We start from the raw sequence: 23,213 nt of genomic DNA, 5'->3' as shown, positions 1-23,213 counted from the left end.
TAAGTTTCCACAAAAAACACATTTAACATTGGATTTCCTGATAAAGTCGAATAGATGGACTGTTACTGGTTACAAGTGGCAGTGCTTGGGTATACATATTTCTTTGTTCAAAAGTTTAATCTTTTCCTACTTGTATCTCCACTAAACAATTGTATACATATGCCAAGTTTATAGGTAGCTACTACTAGTTAATTGCTAGGGCTGTTTCTACCTGATAAAAAGAGAAAATTATATAGTGTTAAGTAAAACTCAAGTACACAGGTATTAGGTACAGTATAGAAAGCTGGAGTATTAATATAGAGCCAATAAGCATATCAAGGGTTTTCATTTATTTTCCTTTAGTCAACACAGGAATGAATTATTAGGAATAAAGCACTATAGCAAGATGTCAAGAATTTAGAATCTAGGGTTGAAAATATAAATACTGATGTGAACAAAAATAATGGAATAGCAAGTACCTAGGAAGAGGTATAAAAAGAAAAATTGAAGTCATTGGTTAATAAGAGAGTAAGAAGAAAAAATTGTTATATCTTTCAGCATCCAATAATGAAATTATATTATAACATAGATATTATTGACAACATCTCTAATACCTGTGGGGCCTTGGGCACAATTTGGTGCTCAGTGTATAGCTAACAAACAAAAATTTAAAACACTGTGTTTCTTGAGCTTAGATACATGAGCTACATATTTGAAAATTAATTTCTTTAAAAATATTTAAACAACAATAGCAATTTCACATGGTTAAGTTTTTGAACACTTCAAAAACTTCCAGCAGATACAAATGCAATGATTACAGAAATTGGTGCTATATTTAAAGGTATTGTAAAGTATCAGTGCCATATGCTTCATTATTTTTTCCAAAACACACATACTTATTTTTCTGTCTATCTAACTAACTTGCCTCAAATATATAGTTAGGTGGTCATACTGGCCTAGTCCCTCTTCCTGAAAATGTCAGATAAGCTTTCACCTTAGGGGTTTACACAAGCTGTTTCCTCTCTCTCTCCTGGGAAGGTTCTTCTCTCTGAAATCCACATGACTAACTCTCATCATCTTTAAGTGCTTACTGGAACGTGACCTCGGTGAGACTTTCCCAGATGAATAGATTCGAATTATACCCGTCCCACTCTCAGTAGTTCCAATCCCATTTGCCCTGTTCTATTTTATCTATTATTACTTAATATATGATTATCTTTAATTACTTTATCTCATCCTACTAGAATTTAAGTTTTATGTGGGCAGTGATGTTTGCCTCTTTTGTTTTCTGTTTCATAAGAGTCTAGAGCTGTGCCGTTTTATAGTGTAGCCTCTGTTCACTTGTGGCTATTTCAAGTTAAAAAAAACTTAAACACAATAAAAAATTATTTCCTCAGTCTCACTAGCCACATTTCAAATTCTCAATGGTCTCCTCAGGTTAATGGCTACCATGTCGGCCCATCATCACGGCCAGTTCTATCAGACTGTGAAGGGGTAGAGCACTGCCTGTCACAAAACAGGTAACTGGCCTAGTTTGTTTATGCTGCTATAACAGAATCCCAGAAAACAGAGATTTCTTTCTTTCTTACAGTCCTGAAGCTGAGAAGTCCAAGGTTGAGGGGCCCACATCTGTTGAGGATCTTCTTGCTGCAACATCCCATGGAAAAAGGTGGGAGGGCAAGAGAGCACATGAGTGAAAGAGAGCAAGAGGGGCCAAACTCACTTTTCTAAGAAGCCCACTCTGATGATAACAAACCAACTGTATGATGGCATTAATCCATTCGTAAAGGCAGAGCCCTTAGGACCCAATCACCTACCATTAGGCCTCAGTTCCCAATAATGTTGTGTTGGGGATTAAGTTTCCAATACATGAACTTTGGGGGACACAATTAAACCACAGCAGTGATCGGTAAATTGTTGAAGAAATGAGTGCTGAATGGCTAAATGTTAAAATAAACATTTGGAGAAAGCTGAGCTAAAATAAATCTCACATCATAGAATGAATTATTTGGGATAAAAGAATAAATATAAACTTATCAAAAATCATTGCAGCTAAGGTTTTAGTAGTTCAATCACAAGAACTTGAGTATATAGTGCAGCAGTAATTACATAACACTCTCAGCTTCTGGATTGCAACAAACACTTACTTTCCAAGAGATTTATGGAGGACGAAAATATCTATCGGGCACTTAATTTTCCTCTAACACTTTCTTTTTTCCTTGATATTACTTGGCCTTAAATATCTAGATTGTACAATTTATCATAATTCTCATACATGATTTTTCCTTATGAATTATGGGTTGTGCTTTATCCTTAAAAGATGTGAAGAATCTACAAAGTGGGAGAGAAACATATCTTAAATGAAATTTATGACTACTATTAGAAATTCTAGTTTACCAAACAGTTCTACAAATAATAGAATTATGAAATAATCTAATTCCTCTTTTTCTGCTTTGTTGTATTATATGAAGTTTAAAGCCATTTGCAAAAAGGTCTTTGTCTTCCTAAAGTATACTACACTGTCTTTTAGTGTTTATATTCACTGCTGTTTCTTTTTTTGTTATGTGTTTGATTTCTGTTTTTGTTTATTTTTAAAACAGCAAAGAAGATATGCACATATTTTAATTTACACTATGGTTCTGTATAATTTTTTAAAATTATTATATTTTAAGCTCACTGTTGTTTCATTTCCTTATTTAAATATCAGAAGTCTCAATAGTTTTTAATATAAAATTAGCAATTCTTATAGTTGTTATGGTGGCAGTTTATTCTGGCAAAAATTAATGTGCATTTTAACTTTAACTGCTTAATAGAATTCAAAATATAATTAATTATATATAAGAATCAATAGAATTCAAAACATAATTATATATAAGAATTGATAGAATTCAAAATATAATTAATTACATATAATAATATAATTCAAAATATAATTAATTACATATAATAATATAATTCAAAATATAATTAATTATATATAAGAATTAATAGAATTCAAAATATAATTAATTATATATAAGAATTAATAGAATTCAAAATATACACAGCAGAATTTTCACCACAAGTCGTATTTAGAGTATTTGTAAATATTTAAAATCAAATACTCAGATATTAATAAGGAATTTGAAAAATATGTTGTTTTTATATTACTAACGTTGTTATACCTTTGTGATCCTATGATCAGTGATCATTCCAGTTCAGGGGTGCTAGAAAGAAGTTCAAGTTGACATTCAGATCTTTGACATTTCATAAGCTGAAACCAAACAGTAAATTTTGGCAACATACCTAAACTGAAGCATAATTTTCAGAGCATTCGTGGTGGGTATTGCAATATGTACTTTTGTATCTTATTATGTTTCAGTCATATTATTTTGATTCCTTTCCAACGTTGCAACCATTCATTGCATCTAGGTGAGATTAAGTGATCTGTTTGCCCACCAATTGATTTTTGGGCACGAAATAAGACTCATAATTATTTCTATTCTTAAACTTCACTTGTGACATGAAACAGTCTATTTGAATCATAGTTTTTATATAATTTAGGTTTTTTTTGTAACCAGATATCTCTCTGAGAAATGTACTTCTAATATCTTGCTTGGTAAATGTTATATAACTCATTGGATTAACCTGTTAACACCATTCCAAAATGATGTATTTCTTATTTTATCATAATCAGTAAGGCCATGTTCAGATTTGTCTTCTAGGATATGAGTATATCTATGTTGTTAGCTCTTTTGCTTAGTTTTTCTGACCAGTTCATCATTGTGCAGTACATTGTGAGCCCTCTTTCCACTCAGTTACTCAGAGTATGGACTCTTGGCTCCCCTTTGCACTTGGTCATTGAGTGTAACAACAGATGTATATTGGTCTTTCCTGTTGTTGGTACAGAATTGACTTTTCCCCCAGGATTAGTTATCATTTCTGGTACCTATTATATAATTTTACAAAGCAAAACAAAGTAAATAAATACTTATGCTTGGAATTGTATACAATCTTACTAGAGGAAACTAACATTTACATATATTAGTGTAATGTACATATCAACATGCTTTTTTTTACTAAAATCACTTAAAAGTAAAACATAATACTTATGATATTTTATATTATAAAAATTATTTCCCTTTTTAGATCATTATAAATTCATGAATTTTTATACATTGATACAGTTCCAATTAATCATCATAATGAAATAAACAGTTTTTCTACCTAAATTATTTATTTTTAATGAAACAATTTTTTCCTTTCAACTTTTATTTCAGGTTCAAGGGGTACATGTGCAGGTTAGTTACATGGGTAAATTGCAAGTCACAGGGATTTGGTGTGCAGATAATTTGCCACCCAGATAAGCAACATAATACTTGACAGGTGGTTTTTTAATCCTCACCCTCCTCCCATCTTCTACCCTCAAGTAGGATCTAGTGTCTATCGTGTCCTTTCTTGTGTCCACGTGTACTCAATGTTTAGCTTCCACTTATAAGTGAGAACGTTTGATATTTGGTTTTCCATTCCTGTGTTAATTCGCTTAGCGTCATGAACTTCAGCTCAGCAATATTGTAGCAAAGGACATAATCTCATTCTTCTTTATGGCTGCATAGTATTCCATGGTGTATATGTACCACATTTTCTTTATTCAGTCCACTATTGATGGGCATCTAGGCTTATTCAATGTCCCTGCAATTATGAAAAGTGTTGTGATTAACATATATATGAATGTGTCTTTATGGTGGAATAATTTATATTCTTTTGGGTATATACCCAGTAATGGAATTGCTAGATCAAATGGCAGTTCTATTTTAAGTTACTTGAGAAATTGCCAGACTTCTTTCCGCAGTGCCTGAACCAATTTATATTTGCACCAACAGTGTATCAGCAGTCCCTTTTCTCAGCAACCTCACCATCTATTGTTTTTGGCTTTTTAATAGTCATTCTGACTGGTGTAAGATATCTCATTATGGTTTTGATTTGCATTTCCCTAATGATTAGTAATATTGAGCATTTTTTCATATGCTTGTTGGCCATTTATGTCTTCTTTTGAGAAGTATCTGTTCATGTCCTTTGCCCATTTTTTTTAATGGGGTAGTTTGTTTTTTGCTGGTTGATTTAAGTTCCTTATAGATTCTGGATATTAGACCTTTGTCAGATGCATAGTTTGCAGACATTTTCTCCTATCCTGTAGGTTGTCTGTTTACTCTGTTGGTTTCTTTTGCTGTTCAGAAACTCTTTAGTTTAATTAGTTCCCATTTTTCAATTTTTGTTTTTGTTGCAATTGCTCCTGGAGACTTTGTCATGATACCTTTGCTAGGGCTGATGTCCAGAATGGTATTTCCTAAGTTTTCTTCTAGGGTTTTTATAGTTTTAGATTTTACATTTAAGACTTTAATTCATCTTGAGTTGATTTTTGTATATAGTGAAAGGTAAGGGTCCAGTTTCAATCTTTTGCATATGGCTAGCCAGTTACCCCAACACCATTTATTGAATAGGGAATCCTTTCCCTATTACTTGTTACTGTCAGCTTTGTTGAAGATTAGATAGTTGTAGCTGTACAGCTTTATTTCTGGGTCCTCTAACTTGTTCCATTGGGCTATCTGTCTGTTTCTGTACAAGTGCCACACTCTTTTTCGTTACTGTAGCCTTGTAATATAGCTTGAAGTCAGGTAGCACAATGTCTTCAGTCTCCAGAACTGTTCTTTTTGTTAGGGTTGCTTTGTCTATTCAGGCTCATTTTTTGTTCCATATGACTTTTTAAATAGTTTTTTTTTTTTTCTAATTTTGTGAAGAATATCATTGGTACCTTGATAGGAATAGTATTTAATGTGTAAATTGCTTTGGGCAGTATGGCCACTTTAATATTGGTTCTTTCTATCTATGAGCATGGAAAGTTTTTCCATTTGTTTGTGTCATCTCTGATTTCCTTTGAGCAGTGGTTTGTGATTTTTGTAGAGATCTTTCACTTCCCCAGTGGGGAAGCTGTATTCTCACGCATTTTATTCTTTTTCCGGCTATTGTGAATTGGATTGTGTTCATGACCTGGCTCTCAGCTTGGGTATTATTGGTGTGTAGAAATGCTACTGATATTTGTACATTGATTTTGTATTCTAAAACTTTGTTGAAATTGTTTATCAGATCTAGGACACTTTGGGTAGAAACTATGAGGATTCCTAGGTATAGAACAGAGATACAGTCTGTGAAGAGAGAGAGTTTGAGTTCCTCTCTTCCTACTTCAGTGCCTTTTCATTCCTTCTGTTGCCTGATTGCTCGGGCTAGGCCTTCCAGTACTGTGTTGAATAGGAGAGGTGAGAGTTGGCATCCTTGTCACATTCCACTTTTCAAGGGCAATGCTTTCAGCTTTTGTCCATTCAGTATAATGTTGGCTGTGGACTTGTCATAGATGGCTCTTAATTTTTTGAGGTATGTTCCTTCAATGCCTAGTTTGTTGAGAGTTTTTAACATGAATGGATGTTGAATTTTGTTGAAAGCCTTTTGTTTATTTATTGTGGTGATCCTGTGGTTTTTGGTTTTAGTTCTGTTTATATGATGAATTACATTTATTGACTTAATATATGTTGAACCAACCTTGCATCCCAAAGATAATGCCTACTTGATTGTAGTGGATTAGCTTTATGATGTGCTGCTGGATTCAGTTTGCTAGTATTTTGTTGAGAATTTTTGCATTAATGTTGATCAAGAATATTGGCCTGATGTTTTCTTTGTTTGTTGTGTCTCTGCCAGGTTTTGGTATCAGAATGATGCTGGCCTCATATAATGAGTTAGGAAAGAATTTTTCCTGCTCAATTTTGTGGAATAGTTTCAGTAGGAATGGTATCAGCCCTTCCTTATACATTTGGTAGAATCTGGCTGTGAATCCATCTGGTCCTGCACTTTTTCTTGTTGGTAGGCTTTTTTTACTAACTCAATTTCAGAACTCGTTATTGACCTGTTTAGGGATTCAATCTCTTCCTGATTCAATCTTGGGAGGTTTTATGTGTTCAGGAATTTATCCATTTTTTCTAGGTTTTTTTAGTGTGCATGCATAGAGGTATTCATAATAGCCCCTGAGGGTTTTTTGTATTTCTGTGGTATCAGTGGTAATACCCCCTTTGTCATTTCTGATTGCATTTATTTGGATCTTCTCTTTTTTTTCTTTGTTAGTCTAGCTGATGGTATACCAATCTTACTCATTCTTTCAAAAAAAACCAACCTTTGCTTTCATTAACCTTTTGTATGTTTTTTCTTATCTCCATTTTATTCAATTCAGCTCTGACTTTGCTTATTGTATTTCTTTTGCTAGCTTTATGGTTGGTTTGCTCTTGTTTCTCTAGTTCTTTTAGTCATGATATTAATTTATTAAATTGAGTTCTTTCTAACTTTTTGATGTGAGCATTTAGTGGCATAAGCTTTCCTCTTAACACTGTTTTAGCTGTCTCAGTGATTCTGGTATGTTGTATCTTTGTTTTCGTTAGTTTCAAAATATTTCTTGACTTCTGCCTTAATTTCATTGTTTACCCAAAAGTTATTCAGGAGCCAATTGCTTAATTTCCATGTAATTGTATAGTTTTGAGCAATCTTCTTAGTATTTATTTCTATTTTTATTGCACTGTGGACTGAGAGTGTGGATGGTATAATTTCAATATTTTTGAATTTGTAGAGAATGGCTTAGTGTGTGGTTGATTTTACAGTACGTGCCATGTGGCGATGAGAAGAATGTATATTCTATTGTTTTTGGATGAAGAGCTCTGTAGATGCCTGTTAGGTCCATTTGGTCAAATGTTGAGTTCACATCCTGAATATCTTTGTTAGTTTTCCGCCTCAATGATTTGTCCAATAGTGTCGGTGGGGTATTGTTTTCTCCCACAACTATTGTGTCATTATCTAAGTCTCTTCTTAAGTCTCTAGCAATTTATTTTATGAATCTGGGTGTTCCAGTGTTGGCCACATATATATTCAGGATAGTTAAGTTTTCTCATTGAGTTGAATCCTTTAGGGCTTTATGTAATGCCCTTCTTTGTCCTTTTTGATCATTATTTGTTTAAAGTCTGTTTTGTCTGAAATAAGAATAACAGCCCCTGCTTCTTTTTGTTTTCTGTTTGCTCGGTAGGTTTTTCTCTGTTTCTTTACTTTGAGCCTATTGGTGTCATTGGGCATGTGAGAAGACAGCAGCCAGTTGGTTCTTGCTTCTTTATCCAACTTGCCACTCTATGCCTTTTGATAGGGTGTTCAGCCTGTTTACATTCAAGGTTAATGTTGATATGTGCAGATTTGATCCTGTTATCATGTTGTTAGCTGGTTGTTATGCAGACTTCACTGTGTATTTGCTTAAGAGTACCAGTGGTCTATGTTCTTGAATGTGTTTTTGTGGTAACCCGTAATGGTCTTTTCTTTCCATGTTTAGCATTCCCTTAAGGATCTCTGATAGGACAGGGCTGATGGTAACAAATTCCCTCAGCATTTGCATGTCTGAAAAGGATTCTATTTTTCCTTCACTTATGAAGTTTCGTTTGGCTGAATATGAAATTCTTGGTTAAAAATTCTCTGCTTTAAGAATGTTGAATATAGGCCCTCAATCTCTTCTGGCTTATAGGGTTTCTGCTGAAAGGTTCACTTTTAGCATGATGCAATTCCCTTTGTATGTTACCTGCACCTTCTCTCTAGCTGCCTTTAATATTTTTTTCTTTTATGTCGACCTGGGGGAATCTGATGACTATGTGTCTTGGGGATCGTTGTCTTGTATAGTATCTTGCAGGGGTTCTCTGAATTTCCTGGATTTGAATGTCAACCTCTCTAGTTAGAATTTTCAAGGACAATATTCTCAAATATTTTTTCCCAGTTGCATGCTCTCTTTCCTTCTCTTTCCGAGACATCAATGAGTTATAGATTTGGTATCTTTACATAATCCCATATTTCCCAGAGGTTTTGTTCATTTTGTAAATTCTTTTTTCTTTATTTTTGTCTGACTGAATTAATTCAAAGAATTGGTCTTCGTGCTCCAAAATTCTTTCCTCAACTTGATCTAGTCTGCTGTTAATAGTTCTAATTGTGTTATGAAATTCTTGAATTGAGTTTTTCATCCATATCAGCTCAACTTTGTTCCTTCTTAAAATAGTTAATTTGTCTTTCATCTCTTGAATTGTTTTACTGGATTTCTTAGATTCCTTGGAATGGGTTCCAACTTTCTTCTGAGTCTCAGTGGTCTTCATTGTCACCGAGATTCTGATTTTTATGCCTGTCATTCCTTCCGGTTAAGAACCATTGCTGGAGAGCTAGTGCGGTTGTTTGGAGGTAAGGAGACACTCTGGCTTTTAGAGTTGCCAGACTTCTTGCGCCAGTTTTTTTCTCATCTGTGTGGGCCGATGTTCCTTTAACTGTGGTGTAATTTGAGTATAGTCAGTTGACTTCATTTCTGGATGTTTTCAGGGGACTGAGGCTTTGCATGGGATCTTTATTTGTGGCTGAATTCTTGTTCTTGGTTTCACAGGGAGGTATGTTAGCAAAGCATTTTTGTTGTTGAAATTTGGGCTGGGATGTAATAGATGGTGCCTAAGCGTAATGACTGGCAGGCAGGCTGTTGATCATCCATGTGGCTCCTCTGTATTTCCTCACATTTGTAGCTGTGCTCTGTCTCAGAGCTCTGATATTGTGGGCTTCTCTAATACTTGAGATTAGTGGCCACAGATCTTGGCTTGGCATTTCCAGGCTGCTCACCACAGCTCTGGGGTGAACTCAGGCATTTTGTTCCCTCCCCTGCTTGGAGGCAGCAGGGCCAGAAACCTTGGCAGTGGCAATGGCAGAGGGCCTGTCACTTGTCTCCATGGGCTCCACTTAAGAAAAGCATAGCTGCTGCCAATCAGAATGATCAGCATGGGGTGAGGTGGCTGTATTGTGAACCCAAGCCAGGGGGCCCTGCCTGGTGAAGAGCAGCAGGGGCATGAGGCTCATGGGGAAGACAGTCTGTTCTCTCCTCTGTAGTGTGACTATGGCATTCTGAAGGCATAAGCATTGAGACTCTTTGTTCCTTCTCCGGCCTAGTGGCAGCATGGGTAGATACCACTGCAGGTAGTGGCAGAGGGGCTGTCAGTTGCTTTTGGGAACTCCACCCCAGAGAGACACAGGGCTGATGCTGGTGGGCATGTTCAGCTGGAGATGGGGTGGCTACGCTATGGGCCCAAGCCCAGGGCCCTGCCTAGTGAAGAGCAGGGGTCAGGGGCTCACAGAGAGGAGGGACTGGCTCACCTTGTATGGTGGCTGCATATGCTGGAGGTGCCAGCAAAGCAATCAGAGTCTGTGTTCATTCCCTAGCCCTAGGTTAGCAAGGGCGATACCACTGCAGTGACAGTGGCAAAGTGGCTGTCAGTGGCCTCTGGGAACTCCACCCTAGAGAGATACAGAGCCACTGCCAGTGGGAATATTCAGCTGCGGTGGGGATGCCATGCTGCGGGCCCAAGAGGGGGGCCCTGCCTGGTAAAAAGTAGAGGGCAAGGGATTTACAGGGAAGAAAGACTCGGCTCCTCCTCATACGGTGGCCGTAGCATGCTGGAGGTGCCAGGAAAGCGATCAGTCTCTTTATTCCTTCCCCAGCCCTAGAGCAGCAAGACTAGTATGCTGCCATGGCAGTGTAGAGAACCTGTGGTTTGTCTCTGGGATTTCCTCCCCAGAGAAATGCAGAGCTGCCGCCAGCTGAAGTGCCTCAGTCGGGGCGGGGCAGCTGTGCTGGGAGCTCAGGTCGGGAGGCGCTGCCTGGTGAGGAGTAGCAGGCACATGAACTTGCATGGAAAAGTGCGGGCCTGGTGGAGAGCAGGGCTTGGGGGAGTGTCAAGGGGATCTCCTGTGCCCAGGACTGTACAGGTTCATGGCAGAAGTGTGTGTCCCTAGGGACTGTCACTCACTCATCATTTTCCCATTGTGGGAAGCCTCCCTTGGCTCCATGCCAGTCCCGGGTGGGCAGCTGTCCTGTGTTGCTCTTCTTTGCTCTCTGTGGCTCATGTTACTTCCGTGATGAATCCCAAAGTGTCCTCCTTCAAATTTTGTAAACTTGTTCTTGCAGTCCTGTCAAATTAACTATTTTACCTTTTACCTGTGATAAAGATTGTATCTACTAGAGAATCGCTCTCTCTCTTTTTTCTTTTTTCTTTTTTTTCCTTAACAAGCCTGATTTCTATTATCTAGGAAGATCTTAGTTTTTAATTAACAACTCTGTCACGTCTTCTTCAACTCAAAAACAAAGGTTAATGGAGGTTTTGCTCATTGTTCATATTGTCTTTTTGTAATCTTAACTGTCTTGGACACAGCTTTTCATTCAGCTCAGAGAACTTTCTAGAGTAGAGTTTCCCTCATATTTTTGAAATTATAGTCACTTTCTGGGAACAACAGAATGTACCAGACCTATTCTATTTTTCTCCTGTTCTAAGCAAGATTTATGTATTCTCTAGGAGTCCCAGGTCCTTTTGATAGAAATAAATATTACTTTAGCCAAAAATCTAGTTTCCAGGGTTGCATATCAGAGTTTGTCATTAGTGCTATTGTTGCTATTGGAATACTTCTTGTAGTGACTGAACAGTGCCGGAAAATATATGGATTGCCAAATTTATAATTTTACCTCCTTCCATCCCCAATTTAACATAGTAAAGTAGTAGTTCACTCAAGATCGCAGAATACATATACACACATATAATTAAAGTAATATGTAGTTTAGGGAAGAATTCAGGGAAAGGGCTACATTCTAGATTGTAGAAATCTTTCTTAAAGTATCTCTAAGCTGTTACGTACTTGTCTGAGTGAGCTTGGGCCACTATCACAGAACACCATAGACTGGCTGGTATGAAAGACAGACATTTATTTCTCGTAGTTCTAATAGCTGAAAGTCTAAGATCAGAGTGCCAGCATGGCAGAAGTGTGGGTCCCCAGGGACTGTCACTCACTCATCATTTTCCCATTGTGGGGAGCCTCCTTTGGCTCCATGCCAATCCTGGGTGGGCAGCTGTCGTTTCTCACCTTTCTTTGCTCTCTGTGGGTCATGTTGCTTCCGTGATGAATCCCGGTGTCCTTCAAATTATGTAAATTTGGTCTCGGAGTCCTGTCAAATTAACCACTTTACCAGTGAGGGCTTTCTTGTAGCCTTGCAGATGGCTGCCTTCTTGAGAACTCTTGGGTCTCTTCTTTTTTTTCTGTTTCTCTCTTTCTAATATTTATATAATTTTCCCATAGCTTCGTTTCTACAATCACAACATTCCTGAGGTCAACAGGCAGGGTGTAATCATTCTCTTTTTACAGAGGGAGAACAAGGAACTTAGGGGAATCAAAATGGGGACACTAACAGGATTTCTGTGGAAATTTAAGTAAATGAGAATTTGTAGTAAATTTTTTATCTTAAAACAAATAACTCACCTTGGCCGAAAAATGGGATGTTACGCAAGGTCCCCTACTGGGCCGGAGGAGAAAAGGACTTACCTCCTACAGGAGCACAAACAAGGCAGACCAGGACCCAGCAGGCAGCCAAGGCCCAAGCACACAAAAAGTAAGCAGAGGCAGGAGGTGGAGAGCAAAGATGCTGGCAGCCCTGCGTCTTGCTAGGTCTTCATAGCTGTGTCTCTGGATTTGTAGGCCACTCCTCGACGTTTCAGCTCCCGCACGGTTCTTTGGGGCAAGCGACCAGTGACTGACACCACATATACACCTGGCTTAAAGTTATTAACTCGCTGTCACTTGGAGACCCAGCTGTCGTCTGGACTCATCATCGCAATGATTCTATCAAAGGAGGAGCTGGTGCAGTCATATACCATCTCTCAGTTACCCTTCATCTGTAGATTTGCGTCACAATAGTCACAACCATCATATTCAAACTGGTCTATAGTACCTTGACCAGTGAACACAGCAAGCAGGCCCACAGATGCCGCAGGTCCCTCAGCACCGTCACCAGGGCCATCTTCTCCGACGAGAAGAGCAACAGCAAGGAAGACGGGCACAGCCTGCGCCCCCGCAGGAAGTTAACAGCTCGTTAGCCTGGTCTCTTCTTATAATTCCATCAGGAGGACCCCATTCTCATGACCTCATAATAAACCTAATTACCTCCCAAACTTTTGGCCTCCAAATGCCATGACGTTGGAGGGTAGGGCTTCCACAAACGAATTTTGAGGAGACACAAACATTCACTCCCTAGCAGTGCTATAAACGAAGTCAGGGACTCTGATGGTGTCTTTAGCACAGAATCTTACATTGTCTTTGCCTTAACACAACTCTTTTTGCTCAGGTAGAAAGTTCTTGGGATTTAATTAACAGCTCTATCATCTCTTCGTCAAGTCTAAAACAAAGGTTGCTGTGTCTTCACATAAATGGACACACAATGTGTACTTTAAAAGCTTTTGGGCCGGGCGCGGTGGCTCAAGCCTGTAATCCCAGCACTTTGGGAGGCCGAGACCGGCGGATCACGAGGTCAGGAGATCGAGACCATCCTGGCTAACATCGTGAAACCGTCGTCTCTACTAAAAAAATACAAAAAACTAGCCGGGCGAGGTGACGGGCGCCTGTAGTCCCAGCTACTCGGGAGGCTGAGGCAGGAGAATGGCGTGAACCCGGGAGGCGGAGCTTGCAGTGAGCTGAGACCCGGCCACTGCACTCCAGCCTGGGTGACAGAGTAAGACTCTGTCTCAAAAAAAAAAGCTTTTGTTCATTGTTCACATTATCTTTTGCTCTCAGACTCAACTTTTTATTCAGTCCAGAGAACTTTTTAGTATAGAGCTCACCTCAAGAATATAACTGTCTTTGAAAATACAATATTCACAAAAAGAATAACAAAAGAGGGGATATTTACTAAATTTTTACTGGGCATAACAATTATTTTTTTAGGGCGTTACTAAATTTTTTGTCTTAATGAAAAAAAAAAACAAATTGAGAAATTCCACATTACACACTGATCTAGTGATCTCCACATACTTGTGGGTTTCTACTAACTGTTGTACTGTTTTTGGGTATTGCTTTCTCAATTTCCTTTTTTTTTTTTTTTTTTGCCTCATCTCCCGGAATGAATCAAAGGAAACCCCAGTCTCTGAAAAAGACTTCTTTTGAGTTAACTTTCTTCTATTGGGAACTTTCTAATCTCACTAGAATATGTAACATTGGTGTTCGATCTCAAGTATTTCTGAATATATTCCTCTATCCACAGAAATATACTCTGGGGGAAAAAAATAGAACAAGTTCTTGCCCTCCTGACTATTGAACAAGAGACTAATTAGACAATGGGGCTAGAAAAACCTCAAAGTAAACGTGAGTACTTTCTCTCCTTTCAATTTCAAAGAAGCAGAAGGATTTATAACTAATTTAAAAGATATGAATTGACGGTAGTTTTAAAGATTGTTGATGGTGATGGGGAGGAGGAGGAGGTGGAAGGAAATAAAAATGACATTGATGAAGAGGAAGGACGTAGAGTTAAATAAGTTGGATAACAGAAACTTCTTCATAAAATGTCGATTGGACCAAAAGGGGAGATAAAACATATGAAAGAGAAATAAGATGAAAAGAAAGAGTAATATGAGAAGATTCTTTTAAAGAAAAAAGAGAAAAGGAAGATGTAGAAAACGCACTTAGGCTTATGCTGTATCAGACGCTCTAATTGTCCCATTTTTATGTTTGACTTCAGTGACACCAGTGGATTTGTATTGTGATAATATTAAATAATATTTTTGATAGACATATAGAACAAATGTGGAAAGGTATAAATTAAAATTAAAGTTTTATTTTATCTCATCACCTTACCATGGCAAACTGTAATCACAGCGTGATCCTATTGAATTACCTAAAAATATTGTTACCTTTTTAGGTAACAATACTTCTTGGAGATTTTTTGCAACAGTATATACTGATTACATGCTTATTTAATTACTATATAGAATATCATTGTGTGAAGTGACCATAATTTAGAATTTCCACTATTGATAATACACATGTGAATATTAGATTACACTATGTTTTTTCTATTTTGAAAAGTACCGCAATGAATATCTTTTAACATAAACAAGCTCAATTATTTCTACAGAATAGATACCTATAATTGAAATTATTGTGGCAAATGTAATGCATTTAAAAATGGATAAATGTTACTAAATTGATCCTTCTAAAAGGCATTCCTAATTTTACAGTCGAGGCAGCAGGATTTATTTTCTTACCAAGAGCACTTATTTCCCCTCAGCCTTACCAACACTGCATGTATTTAATTTACTTAAAAAATCTGATGTGTGAAAAGTTATACCACAATCTTGTAGTTTACAGTTCCCTGATTGGGCATATTTTTGTTTGACTAGGGGCTATTTATAACTTCAGCAAATTAAAATTTCAGCAAATTTCCTGCTCAGAGTTTTGCTCAGTTTTCTAGTTGATTTTGAAATACTTTATACAGTCTGCATATTAATATTATGACAAGACTTTCCTTGTGTATGTTCCTTGACTCTAACATTGCTTGTGTTATGTAGAAGTTTTAATTTTTATGGAATAAAATTATCAATTCTAATGGTTTTTGGGTTTTGTATCTTACTTATAAAATTCTTTTTATTCCAAAATTACCAAGAAAATTTACATTTTTCTTTCTTATTTATTCATCAATAAGCTCTAAAATTGATTTATTTGGAAAAAATACTTATGCTTTTCTCTAGATCTAAAATATTTTGTTTACTCTCATTTTTAGATTGCTTCTTGGTAGAATTAGCTTTCCTAGCTTGTAGCTGAGAGGAGGTTAATCTCTATTTTTCTTTTGGTGCTAGTGGAAGGAGGCGTGCATTCCCAGTGGATCCCTTGGGTTATTGCTACAGTTTTCATCTCACTTCTCGGTGTCTGTTTTATTGCAAGTTGTTTGGGTAAGTTATTAGCCAAAGTAGGACTCTTCTTGAATTATTTTTTCCAAACAATTTTTCTGAGGTTGCTCTAAGCCTTTTGGTATCTTGATATTTCCTAGCATAACTTATCGATGGTATCTTCATTCAGGGCTACATTCTTGACTTTCTGTCTTTCGATGGTGCTACCTTGTGACAGGGATTGAATGATGGAATTTAGACCATTTTCTGTACATGTAAAAGTTGGTTACTATAGTAAATTTCTCCCCATTTGGACTGGGATTACAAAGGGATACATTTTATGAGTAAAGAGTAAGCAGCAGAAAAATAACTTTCAGATAGATGGGCTTTGAAAAGAACAAGGTTGGAAGAATTTCTCTCTCTCTCTCTCTCTCTCTTTCCCTCTCTTTCTTTTCTTTCCCGCTTTCTTTCAACCTCTTTATTGATGTACAATTGACATATAATAACCTGTACATATTTAATGTGTACATCTGAATTTGGGGGATAAGATACACCCTTGAAACTATCACCACCATTAAAAAAATTCTTTCTGATATCAAACCTAAAATAATTATAATTAAAGTAATATGATATAGGTGCAAGACAAATAGACTAGAGGAAAATGAAGGAGAGCTCGGTTACAGATCCCTCATGTATATAAGACTCTTTATATAAAACAAAAGAAGATATCTCAGAGATATCGGAAAAGGACAGTTTTGTTCAATTAATGTTGCAGAGCCCATTGATTATTTAAAAGATGAAATTGGTCTCCTGCATCATACTATATACAAAAACAAATCTAGAGTGGATTATTGTCCAAAATGTGAAAAGTAAATCAATAAAGTTTTTTTTTTTTTTTTTGGAGATGGAGTCTGGCTCTGTCGCCCGGGCTGGAGTGCAGTGGCCGGATCTCAGCTCATTGCAAGCTCCGCCTCCCGCGTTTACGCCATTCTCCTGCCTCAGCCTCCTGAGTAGCTGAGACTACAGGGGAGAATATCCTCATGACCTTGAGGTAGAGAACGATTCTTAAACAAGTCACAAAATGCACTAGAAAATAAACATTGACAAATTATACTACATTAAAATGAGTTATGGTACAACAAAACATACCTGTAACAGTGAAAATAAAAAGCCACAGAAGGTACTTGTAATACATATAATTAATAAATAATTCACGTGTAGATTATATAAAAATTTTTTCAAACCAGTAGGAAAAATACTTACAATAAAAATGTCAGCAAAGTCTTAAATAGGTACTAACAAAAAAAGAGAGAAAAATGAAATCTAAACACACAAAAGTGCCAGCCTCATTAATTATCAGGGAAATGCAAATGCAACTCAAAGTCGCCTTTGCCAACATAACAGGATGGCAACAATTAAAAAGTCTGGCACTACCAAAGATTGATGATGCCATGGAGCAAATGGACCTCTAATGAATTGCTTCTGGTGGAGTTTAAGCATTACAATCACTCTGGAAAAGTTGACCACTATCATAGTTTACAATATTCACACCCTGTTGCCTGCAGTTCCACTCCTACGTATGTGCCCTACAGAAACTCATGCTTATGTGCTCCACAATGCATGGTTGAAAATGCTCAGAAGATCAGAGTTCACAGTAGCCAAACACTGGAAACAATGTACACATCTAATAGAAAAGATAAGTATATTTTATTTCATGAAGACAATAGTTCACTTTACAGCAATGAAAATCCATTAATTATAGAGGGCACGTAACAAAATAGATAAATTTCAGAAACAATTCTCAACAAAAGACAGAATCAGAATTCATACTGTATGATTGTCATTCAAAAACAGGCAAATCTGATTTATCACTTAACTAACATGTCCCCTGTTTTGCCATACAAAAACAGGCAAAACAGGGGACATGTTAGTAAGTGATAAAATTGTAAAGCAAAGCACAGTGGTTACTTTAAAAGCCAAGAGTGGCTACCTTTAAAGGAGAGGGAGTGAGTTGCGTTTGAGATGTGAAGGCTATCTGGGATTTTGGCAATATTCTGTTTCTTGAGCTACGTAGTTGTTACCTGGAGTGTTCACCTTTTTTACCTTTGTTTATATATTTCAAGGTGAAAGTATTTTAGAAATGCGTAAGCTTCATACAACCCAGTGCGCACCAAAACCCTTATTCTAACACAAATTTTGACAGAAAACCATGCTTGCAAGCATGTGCACATAAAAGTTTGCAAAACTTCTCCTATAAAGCATAAAATGGACAATATAATAAAAATATTAATTTTCAACAGTTGCTTTCAACCAATTCACCTGGAGCTGAAGCAAACGAGCTGCATAGAAAGAAAAGAGAATATGAGGGCCTTAATTATCAGGATAAGAGAAAGGTTAGGGAGGTCAGCTCCTATTTCCCTAATTAGTGGTTATATAGCAAAAGAAACCTAACTTGCTTTTATCCTTGACAGTGACTCATCACAACTTTTCCCACTGTAAGAGAGGCACAGGAGTGCACAAGTTAGAGCACCATGAAAAACTCAAATGCATCAAAGAGAAATCAGAACTGAAAAGTGCTGAAGGTATAGAGCATAAGATAATTTCTTTTTTAATTTCCATTTTCGTTCAAATTCATAATTCGACTTAAGGAATGTCAGTAGTGAACCAGGAAAGATTAAAATAGCATAAGATGAGAATCTGGCATCGGAGTAAATAACAGTACCTTAAGATAGAATTATTTCTCATTACTGTAATCAGTTAATAACTGGAGAATATGGCTTAATAGATCGATGGGTTATTTTTGACATCCAAAACGTAATATTAATCAAATTCAATTTTCCCATGATTCAGACATATCATAAAGACAGTTTCCTCCTAGAATATATAGCTTTGCTGACATGTCTTTATTTCTTTTATTATTGTGGAATTTGTCATCTCATTTGGGAGAATGGGGGAGTGCTTGAGTTTTAGTAGGTTCTTTACCCCCTTTAGGTAAAATATTCTGCAAAAGCTTCATAATGGAAACACTTTAAATATGAAAGTCAATGGATGTAGGAACATTGAATAATAGTCATGCCTTCTAAGATAATATTTTGTCATTTTCTTGTAGTCATTATGTGGTGTCTAGTACTTATGTTTAGAAGATATTTAGGAATGTAATTTTCAGGATCTTTTGGCAGGAGAACAGATTAATTTTGGTGATCTTGATATTATTCTCATAAATATTAATTGGATATAGGTAGTAGAATAGTCATGCAATCTGTTAAAGATGAAATACTCTTTTGTTACCAATTTCCACTTTAATTTTCACTTGAGGGAGCACCTGGAGCTGTTGTCCTGTTGGCTGGAGAACCTTGCAGTCCAACTGCTATTTTCCTCTTACTGACAACAAGACATGGGCTGAGAGTGAAAGGAACTGTTCAGGGATGGGGGCCCATCTGACGACCATCAGCACGGAAGCTGAGCAGGTGTGTTGGGAGGATCACATCAATTTCTCTGCTCGTTTGAATCTCTTTCCAGAAAAAGAGGAATTTCTCTGTCCTGTTATGCCTCTGTCTGTTTTCATCCGCTCCATCTGCCTGGAAAGCCCTTTCTTCCTCTTCAACTTTTTGTTATATGGCCAACTTCTTTTGGTCTTTCTATATTTGATTCATATGTTATTTCCTCCAGAAAGCTACCCTAACTACCTTCCTCATTCTACCCCTCCCTATGCTAAGTGGGAGGTGCTTCTGTGGGACTCTGTGCACAATGAGATCATGGCATTTACTCCACTCCACTATAACTGTCTGTTCACTGCTCCATCTCTTCCAGTGACTCTTACTACGTGGAGGGCTGGAACCATGCTCTACTCACCTTTGCGCTTCCAATGTCCTGTGCAGTGTGAGGCACACTGAATAGGTCTTGATAAATGTTTGGTTAGTAGATGAATAAATGAATGATTAATCAGGACTGAACTAGCTTCTCAAGATAAGTATAGGAAAAATAATTCAGATGTATGGATCTAATGATAGTAAAGAAATCTTAGGGTAAATTCTTTACAGGCTAAAACTTATTTCCTCATGTAATATGATTCCATTTATGTACCATGACTCAGATTCTAACTTTTTCTTGGTTAATAGTTTCCTCAAGGATTTTGTCTCCATAGCTTTACAATCTATAGGTTTGGTGATTCTGAATAAAATGGAATTTAATGAAATATGCACACAATTAAAGAAGGTGATATTAAAAACAAAACCTCCTAAAAAAACTAATCCTATTAATCATTGTGCTAAAAGGGTTGCAAGTCTGACCTCACTTAATCTTCATAGTAACTCTATAAAATAGTGGAGTTGTCCATTCTGAAGACAAGAGCACTGTAGGTTTGGTAAGATTGAAGCACTTACTAACATTACAGGCAGGATTTGAAAACAGATCTATCTGATTGCCAGAGCTTTTGTGCTTAACCAGTAATCTAGTTGACATCTTTCCTCTTTTTCCAATGTCATAGCCATCATCTGATTCATCCAAATATATTACAATTTATATTTTTATGCAGAACTTTATTACTCAATTTCTGGATAGACGCTTTTCCTATTTCCTTGGACTGAGAGATGAGACCCCCAAAGGTCAGTGGCGCTGGGTGGACCAGACGCCATTTAACCCACACACAGTGTGAGTATATTGAGTGGGCTAAGGGGATTTATAAGCAAAGATTAGAAGATGGTAGCAAGAAACATTCATTTTGAAGCGGAGTACATTGATATAAAAATGTTAGGAGAGACCAGAATAGGTTGAGTAATCTCTATATGCTATGTCCCAGTTCCAGAATGGTCCTATAATTTCCATGAAATATTCAGTATTCTTATTTGTACAGTGTCAATAATGAAAGAATGAAAAACATGGAAATGATATAAAAATAGTTTTAGGTTTGACATTTAGATAAACAATATAAATGATAAAAATTGTCTTTGAAAGAGAATTGAAATCTTGTCATTTTCTTTCTGGAAGCCAATATCGTTTAATAAAAATATAATGCAAAGCCACATGTGCAATTTAAAATTTTTGTTAGTTATATTAAGAAAGTAAAAAGAAACAAGTGAAATGTATTTCAATAATGTATTAATAATGTATTTAACCCAATATATCCAAATCTTATCATTTCAACCTGTGATCATTATAAAATTATTACTGAGATCTTTGACATTCTTTATTGGTAATAAGTCTTAAAAATACAGCACTTAAGACTTAAAGCACATTTCAATTCAGAGAAGCCACATTTCAAGTGCTCAGCAGCTACATGTGTCTAGTGAGTATAGTATTAGTGCAGTTCTAAACTGTTCACTAGGGACATTTCTCTGAATTGTCTCCTAATATATCTATATCTAATCTACACCTCTAATCTACATTATCTATATATACATATAAATCTCTATCTATGTTGTTTTTCTTTCAGATTCTGGCATGACAACGAACCCAACAACTATCAGGGAGAAAACTGTGTTGTTCTTGTTTATAACCAAGATAAATGGGCCTGGAATGATGTTCCCTGTAACTTTGAAGCGAGCAGGATTTGTAAAATACCTGGAACAACATTGAACTAGAAACCCACAAAGTGGTTCTTGTGATGGAGAGAGAAAAGAAGAACCAATTAGAATAGGGTAGAAGGCACCTGCGTCATTGGGACACAGAAAACATGCTGGGTCATAGAGCGTTTTTAGTCATGATGGTCTTTTTTATTTTGTTTGATTCATTTGAGACGTGTGTGTGTGTGTGTGTGTGTGTGTGTAGATAATGTGGTTTTTGTATGGTGTTTGAGGGAAGGAATAATCTTTCTTTGTAGTATTTCAAGATGTTTACTTTTCAATTGGTGCGCACTGAATGCATGTTTAGAAGAGTGGCATGAATAGTGCATCACTTTTGTCATTTTTCCCCTGCTCAGATTCTTAGCTCTTAAAATTCAAAGGTGGGATATTCTAACTGGTAGTGGTGCACCATTTTTCACCCAAATATTACAAGCACTTTAAACCACATTTTTATTGTTTGATGCTTCATTTTCAGACTTTTTAATGTCAGTCATTACATTTGCATCCCATGAGAAAAATGTTTCCAGAACAACAGTGTGGAATAGTTCTGAATTATGCTGTTATAAAGATAGAAAAAAAGTCCTAATGCCTTTAACAAATTTACTTCTTACTCCACCCAACATGTCTTTGCAATGCAAGAAGTCTTTGTAAGACACTTGAACAAAGTCCTTCAATTCTATAGCAGAGGAAATAAAATCCCCCAGAAGCCAAAGGGTTCACCTTCACATTGCTAGTTCGCGACAGACCCAGCTGTGCTTCTTTAGAGATAAAATACATTCCCTTTGGTATCACAGGAAGTTACTGGGGATGACTTGGCCTCATTACTTAGCTAATGACGATAAAATTTCTTAATTATTTGAAGTAACATTGTATTCATGTTTGCATTTTTAATTTGAATAGAAAATAATCACATTTTCAACCCATTTATATAAATTGTTAATGTTTCTTTAGAGCTGTATAACTACAGCTTGAACTAGCAAGGAAGTCATTGTTTTGACAACTAGAAATTATGCTTTTCCTGGTGCATAGGAAGGGCACCACATCCAACTTTAATAAAATATGGTGGTCTTTCTTAAAATTCTCAATTTGCTAATTTTTCTTGGATCTAAGCTGAAAAATTCCAAGCAATGGCTTTTTAACCTAACTTTCCTACTACTACTTTCAAAAACAGTATTTATTTTGTAAATTAGCTATTGATTTTTGGGGTTTGAAATACTGGTGTTTGATTATGTGTGGTGGTGGTGGTGGTGGTGATGTGTGTGTGTAGCTGTGTTAAAAGCTGATACTTTTAGCTGAAATGGTGCTAAATAAATTTGATTGTGTTTGCCATATTCATTAAATTATGTAGCATGAAACCTATGAAACTTGTTGAAGTAACTTTATGCAAATGCTAGTGGGCTTTGTATAGTCAATATTATCCATTTTTAATTTGTAGAGAACCATATATAGGTCAAGATTCAGTTGTCAATAAGTTATGAAGTTTTTGCCCATGCCTATGTCCTGAATGGTATTACCTAGGTTTTCTTCTAGGGTTTTGATGGTTTTGAGTTTTACATTTAAGTCTTTAATCCATCTTGAGTTAATTTTTGTACAAGGTGTAAGGAGGGAGCCCAGTTTCAGTTTTCTGCATATGGCTAGCCAGTTTTCCCAGAACCATTTACTGAATAGGAGATTCTTTCCCCATTGCTTATTTTTGCCAGACTTGTTGAAGATCAGATGGTTGTAGATGTACGGTGTTATTGCTGAAGTCTCTGTTCTGCTCCATTGGCCTATATGTCTGTTTTGGGATAAGTACCATACTGTCTTGGTTACTGTAGCCTTATAGTATAGTTTGAAGTCAGATAGCATGATGCCCCCAGCTTTGTTCTTTTTGCTTAGGATTGTCTTGGCTATACAGGGT

The 23,213-nt window shown here is 36.5% G+C and overlaps 1 protein-coding gene and 1 pseudogene across 1 annotated transcript; one reads left to right on the top strand and one right to left on the bottom strand.

Moving 5' to 3' along the window:
- The first annotated feature begins 1,570 nt into the window (after positions 1-1,570).
- On the top strand, positions 1,571-22,672 carry CLEC4D (C-type lectin domain family 4 member D). The gene is made up of 7 exons (XM_005570040.5): positions 1,571-1,648; positions 14,132-14,232; positions 15,723-15,815; positions 18,224-18,334; positions 19,068-19,219; positions 20,287-20,402; positions 21,184-22,672. The coding sequence occupies exons 2-7, from the start codon at positions 14,205-14,207 to the stop codon at positions 21,329-21,331; spliced, it is 648 nt and encodes a 215-aa protein (XP_005570097.3). The 5' UTR covers positions 1,571-1,648; positions 14,132-14,204; the 3' UTR covers positions 21,332-22,672.
- LOC123567664 (transcription elongation factor SPT4-A-like) lies at positions 12,540-12,895 on the bottom strand (annotated as a pseudogene).
- Positions 22,673-23,213: the final 541 nt, after the last annotated feature.

Source organism: Macaca fascicularis, chromosome 11, assembly GCF_037993035.2.
Source record: "Macaca fascicularis isolate 582-1 chromosome 11, T2T-MFA8v1.1".
Classification (NCBI taxonomy): domain Eukaryota; kingdom Metazoa; phylum Chordata; class Mammalia; order Primates; family Cercopithecidae; genus Macaca; species Macaca fascicularis.
This window is presented reverse-complemented; position numbering and strand designations above follow the sequence as displayed.

Bases quoted from the DNA above. Each gene is read 5' to 3' on its own strand.
- CLEC4D (XM_005570040.5), top strand. From the start codon at position 14,205: ATGGGGCTAGAAAAACCTCAAAGTAAAC. The intron at 18,335-19,067 runs GTATAGAGCATA...TTTTCACTTGAG, and splicing joins AGAACTGAAAAGTGCTGAAG to GGAGCACCTGGAGCTGTTGT. The intron at 19,220-20,286 runs GTGTGTTGGGAG...ATTTTTATGCAG, and splicing joins TCAGCACGGAAGCTGAGCAG to AACTTTATTACTCAATTTCT.